The sequence below is a fragment of the Lactuca virosa genome, chromosome 9, assembly GCF_052849685.1.
Source record: "Lactuca virosa cultivar CGN04683 chromosome 9, Lactuca_virosa_CGN04683_v6, whole genome shotgun sequence".
Taxonomy (NCBI): Eukaryota; Viridiplantae; Streptophyta; class Magnoliopsida; order Asterales; family Asteraceae; genus Lactuca; species Lactuca virosa.
In genome coordinates, this window is record NC_136434.1 from 282,739,853 (window position 1) to 282,747,457 (window position 7,605).

Sequence of the window (7,605 nt, forward strand, 5' to 3'; positions counted from 1 at the left end):
CAATGATTTTTGGAGAGCTTCGGAGAGGTAAGCTACATGGTAAGACTGTTCTGTATGCTATTATATTGCAAATACACTTATGTGAATTATTTCGTGGCATCAACTGCCAATCAAGCAAGAACAAAACTTGAAAATTTTGTGTCTTCATATTTTTAAATAAGGGTTTTTTGGGTGCATATGGTATTTGATCATACTTCTACCGATAGCAATTGTTCAAATTAGTAGATATACTCTTATGTAAACTGTTTTCCTGCATCAATAGCTATTCAGGCTTGAAACTTATTGATTGAAATTTATTCCTCAATGTGTATTAAAATTTATAGGAAACAAACATAGTACACTCATTTATTCAAGGATCAAGAACACTCATGGTCAGAACCCTTGTGATTGGTAGTTCCATAGTTGTATGTAGATAATTCTCAATCGAGTTCAAGTAGGCCATCTTGATCATGGCAACAAAGAAAAGCAATGTGTTTCTCCATGACACGATGACACTCAGGGCACCGCATCCCATCAGGGACTCTACCTGCTGCAACTGGAAACTCAAATCTACAACAATTATTCGCTGCAACATGAAGCTTATCATGGTACTCCGTAAACGACAAATCAAACCCCTTTGTTTCAATATCTTTCTTCCACATATCAAAGTCAGATGGTGTTTGCATCATAGTCGTTCCATGTCCATTAGTCAGAATCTTTGACCCTCTACACAACAAAGCCCATGATCCATCCTTGTCATAGCTTAGAAGTTTCTTGATCTGTTGCATCATGGGGTCTTGATCATCAGCCTTTTTTAGTTGAATCTTGGAGTACAACATGCTCTCTAAACGTGTCCAAAAGAACCACATTAGGGTTGGTTCTTGCCAGCTGTGGCTAAGCTTCTCCACATTAATGGTAGCAACAGCCCTACGTACACTTTCTTTTTTCTTGCTTTTTCCAACATACGCCATCTCTAATGGGATTCGGGCAGCAGTCGCCATTGCCCTAGCTGTGGTTGTGAATTTGCGTATCCACTCGATATCATCGCCTCCAAACATGAATATGTTTTTGTCTTCTCTTATCTAAAAAAAAATGCGTTACACATTTACACCCATTTATCACATAAAATTAACAATATTTGAAAAAGATTATTCTTTTGAAGAATTAACTCACCCAATTATCTATGGTGGGGTCCATGCCACTAACGAGCAACTCTAGCCTCCAAGTCTCATCCCTCCACAACAGTTCCTCTTTCATGAAGGTGAAAGGGAAGGCATTGCTGCCCCAAATCCACATCATGTGGATTGCATTAGGGCTCAACTCCTTTCCCTGTGGGTCCAACACCACTAATATAGGCCTTTTCCTAAAGTGCCACCTGTCTCCTATGCACCTGATAACCACCTTGTCTATTATTGAAGGGTGGGACACAGAGTACCATGGCATTTTCTCCTTCATCTCCTCGAATTTTGTGTCCATTTCATTGGTGTAGTTTACAGAGGGGTCCACAATGGGCATCCACACGACTTCATAAAGAGCATTCGTCCTTGATCCGTGAATGCGGGACTCGTTGTAAATTTCTTCAAGAATTGAAAGCTCCTCACGAGACATGTCTAGCCCAGATATCAACAACAGCACGTTCCTCCTCCTTAGGACTTCCAGACTGACCTGTGTGCGGAAAAGATGTAAATGTCCTCCTCAAATAACAAAATCATAAATATTAAAAGTGTTGATAGTATACCCTCGTCTTTGTATTGCCATCGAAGAGTGGTTGTATATCATCCCTTGAACTAATCAAGATTTTGAGGATTTTCATGTTATCCATATGGCTTGTTTCAAACAGCTGATTGAAAGACCTCCTGAATTCAATTTCTTTCTTTTCTCCTGCATCAACCAAAAAAGAATAACATTTAAGGTACCCGTTATCATTTACATATAAGTAATCAAATCTTTTTTGGGTTAATGGATCTATAACATACCAACAACACGATTGCAATTCTCCAACTGTCGCCTGAGAAACTCGTGCATATGATCAATCTTTGAAGTCAATGATGATAGTTCCCATGATTGCATCTCCGTTGATGAAATCCCATACCTGAAATAACATAACTTTATAAGTGTATGTACATTATAAATGTTATTTTGTTAAATGGGGTTAAAGTTTATTTACTCATGGCCCATGCTAGTCAAGTGAGCAATCTGTGTAGCACAAGTGATAATGCCTCTGATGTTCCAGTAGACAGCTGTCGGAATGGTATTGATTGCTGATGACATGGCTGGCATATCAGGAGTTATGTACATAGATGGAAGCTCCTTGAATTGGACAATACATATTGTAAGTTCCAGAATTGAATGGATTAGTTTGTTAACAGCTTCAAATCGAGGTTTCAATGGAGCCGTATGCTCCATGATTGTTGGAACTTGTTTAAGGATTGCCATAGATTTTGCTAGTTGATTTGATGAGTAGATTTGAGCCAGAAGCCAGAATTCTCCATAGTTGAGAGCAAAAGCTGCTAGAGTTAGCACCAGTTTTGCATCCCAATGGAAGTTTCCAACAGTGTGGAATAACGCAAGGGCTGTCGTGTGTCCATCTGCAACCGTTAAGCACTTGAACGCCATCTGTAAATAAAATTAGTTGATATCAGTCAGTTTTTATAAAACTAGTTGATATATGTAAAATGACATAAAAAGACATGTAGAAGATTGAGTTTTTAACTTTTTATACCTCGCTGGCAAGTTTGTCGATTATATGAGAAAGTGAATGGAGCATCATAATGGCATTGTTCTGATTTGGTTTACCATTCAGTTTATCTCCATTTGTATGTGGACCCTACCCCGGATAAAAGAACTACAAATGATTAGAAATGTAATTTTAGATTAATAGATGTGTAAAATAGTAATTAATAATACCGATGAAACGGGATCAGCATTGATGGTAGCATGTCGAAGGATGTCTTGTATGATATCAAGAAGAGGTCTGACATCAACATCGGTGCCATCAGGGAGATGAGTATCAATAACTTGCTTCATTATCACATTGTCATCAGATGCACTAAAGATCGAGTTTCCATCACTTCTGGTGTGCTGCTGCTGCACTGGATTATGTATGGGACCCACCATCTGGTTTTGCTTTTGTTGTTGCATTGGGTTTGTGAGGGGTGTTAAGGGCTTCTTTTCGGTAGTAAGTGATGGGATGCCCTTCATAAAGTTAGAGAATGACTCCATTTTTTAAGGATAGGTTTTGGTTTTAGTTGTGTTGTGTTGTTAAGGAATTATAAGGTGGTTGGGTTTATATAGAAATAAAGTTATGGTGTAATTTAAGGAATTAACTTCCTTGCTTCAGGTAGTAGAACTCTTTATATAATTTAAAACTCTCAAGGGTGAAATTAAAGAAATAATAAGGTACTTTCAACTATTTGTGCATTTTACATCTCACTTTTATTTCTTTCCATTACAGTGTTGTATTTTTTATTTTTTATTATTAATTATTAAGGCAGTATACTTTTAAATATCTAATTAGTTATAGTATTATTATACTTCCAATTTTCTTTTATTACTTGGACATTGTACTTTGAAAAATCTATCTAGTTATACCAGTGAAAATTGCTTTATATTTGGGTAGATTTTGAAACTAGAATGTTGTAATAAGAAGAATTGAAAATACGATGTAATAAAGTACATACATTGCTATTTATTTGCATATAACCCAAGTTTTTATCATTTGTAGACCAGGAATCTCCAAGTAACATGATTCATGTGATTGAATATAGTATTTAATGAATCAACAGAGATCTGCATAAATCTGATAGGAGGATACTCAAGTAAAGGAAACCACATAGGTTGAGAATATGTTTGACTGATTCCTTTTTTCTTCTTTTGTTTGCTTTCAAAGTGTTTTATTCTGAAGTGTAAATGATTCTTTGCTTATAATCCTAATCACTTTGGAGTAGTGTAAACAACCATTTTCATTATGTAGCATTTGTTACGAGACATGATTGGATTTATTATAATTAATTTTATTATTATTTAATGAAGATGGGCAATAACGTCTTTTGAGTCCCATTCCTAGCTTTTTTTCTAATTTGTATCATTCTCACAAAATATATATATATATATATATATATATATATATATATATATATATATATATATTCTCTTACTGAATGATGTCATATCATGCTAATTGCACAACATATTGATAACATTTTTGTATGTAAAAAGGAAGTGATTTGTACACAACAGTTTTTATCATATTTTATGTTTGACTGAATTGTACAATACAACATTTTAAAGCACAAATTGTTGTGTATGGAGAAATTTTGTTGTGTACGAATCACCTTTCTATGTAAAACATATCACAATGGTTGTTTTGTTGTTAGCAAGAAAATCTACTACTCAGAGGTCGGATATCACGTGTTACAAAAAAAATGAGTATTAAAAGAAAAAAAACGATGTAGGTGGCAAAGTTGGTGGCCTGTAATCGGAAGTGTTGTGGAATAATCGACGATAACAAATTGAGCATGGGTTGACCCCTAAATATTTGTTGTCCAAAATGTTACATTATGTTTAAATCCGTGGAAACTACGGATGAGAAAGAAAAATAATATTGATAATTACATATCGTAATGATTAATCAAATAATTGTAAAAAAATTATTAATTTACAAAGATAGAAGGGTTAGTAAATTTATAATTTTGTTTGAAAATAAATATAAAAACCGTTATGAAAATACAATTTACATTATGTAAGGTCAGCTATTTAATAGAAAGAGTTTTTATGATGCAACATATATTTGATTATAGTAAAAAAAAATAGCACAATAAATCATGCAAATGGCAAGGTTGACAAAATAAAACAATATTGATATTTTAAAAATGTAATCATTGATCATAGATTTGCAAACAATTATTTATTTATAAAGTTAGATGTTTTGTCAGTAACTTTATAATGGTTAATTCAAGTTAACATATAAAATGGTTTGAACATATATGCAACGATCTTTATGTCTATATTAATGATAAAACGATGATGTTATATAATGAAATATAAATTTTGAATAGATTGAAAAAAAAAAGACAAATAAAAAGCTATAAACCTTAAAGGTTTGTGAAACAATATTTTCTAATAAGTTCTGAAATAAAAAATATTATGATAATTATTATATATTTGTTTATTCGTAAGACTTAAATATGGGATAATGACACTGTAACACAATGGAGTTTTGGGTTTGGTTCGATTTGACCAGTTATGTTATTTTTTTGCACAATAGGTCATCTAATTTTTATTGTACATGTCAATTAAGTCATTGCCGTTAGTTTTTAACCATTAACCATTTGTTCTAAATTACACGAATGACCCCTATGGTTAAAAATTTATTCGTAGTTGGTCCCAAAAATAGTAAAATTCATCATTTTTTTAAATCTCACATCTACAGTAAATGACAAAATTCCCCTTCTTCTCAATGCAGGTTTTATGAGACGATGATAAACGATGTCGTTAGCGAGGCCGGACTCAAAGGTGTCAGCGGCATGGGTAAGAGAGTAAATTCAATCCACCAAAAAAATCATTAGAATCAAAAACTTTTTACATCACATTCGTTCACTTCCAAAAATTTCCCAAATTAATCCAATCCAATCAAGATTTCAGTAACCCATTTGATATCTTCGAATCACTATTTCACTTGGGCGGCATGGGCGACGGAATGGGCAGTTTGAGCTCCTGCAACATGGCCACGGAAGATGAAGATCAAGGCTACAACCTCGTTCTAAACTTCAAAGAAGTTGTATTCGGAATCGAAAAAGAAATCAATATATAACAACTCGACACTTGTCAAACTTGCAAATGATCCGACGCCAAACCCGGAACCACCACTTCCTGTTGCTCCCTATATGATGGTCAAGGCCAAGTCATATCCTCCGCCAAAACTCCCATCGGCATCTTCCAACAAGTCACCACCTGCTCTTCCTGTAAAGGAACCGGAGAAATCTCAACTCCTTACACCACATGCTCCAGTGACGGGCGAGTCCGAAAGTCAAAACGAATCACCCTCAAAGTCCCTTTTGGTGTCGATTCCGGTAACCGGTTGAGAGTTATCAGAAGGTAATGCCAGAAGAAGAGGCGGACTCGCTGACGATTTGTTTTTTATACTCGATGTTCTTCCAGATCTGGTGTTGAAACATGACGATACGAACATTCTGTACACTTGGTCCCCAGAGTGATGATACTAACATTTTGTACACGATGACAATGTTGCAGTTTGGTCCCCTGAGTTTCAAAAATGAAATTTTACTACTTATGGGACCAATTACGAATAAAATTTGAACTATATGGATCATTTGTGTAATTTAGAATAACTGGTTAACGGAGGAATGGTTAAAAACTAACGATAATGGCTTAATTGACATGTACAGTAAAAATTAGATGGCTTATTGCGCAAAAAAATAACATAAATGGTCAAATCGGACCAAACCCAAAACTTCATTGTGCTACGGTGACATTATCCCATTTACATATTACGTAAGGTCAACTTTTTTTCTTTTTTTGAAAGTGCAAACTAATATACTTCTAACTATCACAACATATGTCTCAAATGAGACTTGAACTCATAACATCTTAAATGAAAGAGTCACTCCATACCGTTAGGGCAAAGGTCATTTGATATGTAAGGTCAACTATTTGATAAATAATGAGTTTGTATAATACAACATACATCTGATTATAGTAAACAACAACACAATAAATCATGCAAATGATCCGGTTGACAAAATAAACAATATTGATATTTTAAAAATGTAATCATTAATCATAGATTTGTAAACATTTATTTATTTATAAAGTTAGATGTTTTGTCTGTAACTTTATAATGGTTAATTTAAATTAATATATAAAATGGTTTGAAGATATATGCAAGGGTATTTATGTCTACATTAATTAATGATAAAATGATGATGTTATATAATAATATATAAAATTTTAATGGATTGAAAAAAAAACAAATAAAAAGCTATAAACCTTAAAGGTTTGTGAAACAATATTTTCTAATAAGTTTGAAATAAAAAATATTAGGATAATTATTATATATTTGTTTATTCCTAAGATTTAAAATACATTTTTTTTTATAAATTATCGTTTTACATGTTTCTCGTCCTTTTAATATTATTATATTATTGTTGTAATGAACAAAATTCTATTCTAAAGTTAACTCGTACATATACAATGTTTACTAAATATATGTGAATATTATTGTTGTCTTATAAAAGAAAATCTTGACTTACATTTATTCTTTTGCTTAAAATAAGTTATTTGGCTAATATTGATTGTTTTTAACTTAAAGCATATGCTAAATTAACTTTTGCATGTTAGCTGGAATTTAGCGAAACTATTCTTTTTGAAGTAAGTTTTGATGTAAAAATAAATAAATAATTGTACTTTATTTTACTAAATAATCCTTATAAATAAATAAAAAATACTGTTTATTTTATGCTTATATTTTATAACAATATTTAATGGGGTTAATAATAATAATAATAATAATAATAATTAATGGTGTTATCAAATCATCATGTATCAAATAGCTAGTAGACAAAACTGCAAATTTAGTCCTTGTGGTTTACAAAAATCTTTAAATAA

General features: G+C 32.6%; 1 protein-coding gene across 1 annotated transcript; it reads right to left on the reverse strand.

Moving 5' to 3' along the window:
* Positions 1-281: 281 nt before the first annotated feature.
* LOC145135772 (protein SIEVE ELEMENT OCCLUSION B-like) lies at positions 282-3,227 on the reverse strand. Its single transcript, XM_079069992.1, has 7 exons — positions 2,887-3,227; positions 2,702-2,806; positions 2,147-2,595; positions 1,956-2,071; positions 1,718-1,860; positions 1,153-1,644; positions 282-1,061 (listed from the first exon to the last, which is right to left on the reverse strand). The coding sequence occupies exons 1-7, from the start codon at positions 3,199-3,201 to the stop codon at positions 420-422; spliced, it is 2,262 nt and encodes a 753-aa protein (XP_078926118.1). The 5' UTR covers positions 3,202-3,227; the 3' UTR covers positions 282-419.
* Positions 3,228-7,605: the final 4,378 nt, after the last annotated feature.

Bases quoted from the DNA above. Each gene is read 5' to 3' on its own strand.
- LOC145135772 (XM_079069992.1), bottom strand. From the start codon at position 3,201: ATGGAGTCATTCTCTAACTTTATGAAGGGCATCCCATCACTTACTACC. The intron at 2,072-2,146 runs GTAAATAAACTT...ATGTTATTTCAG, and splicing joins TTGACTAGCATGGGCCATGA to GTATGGGATTTCATCAACGG. The intron at 1,861-1,955 runs GTATGTTATAGA...TGGTTGATGCAG, and splicing joins GAATTGCAATCGTGTTGTTG to GAGAAAAGAAAGAAATTGAA.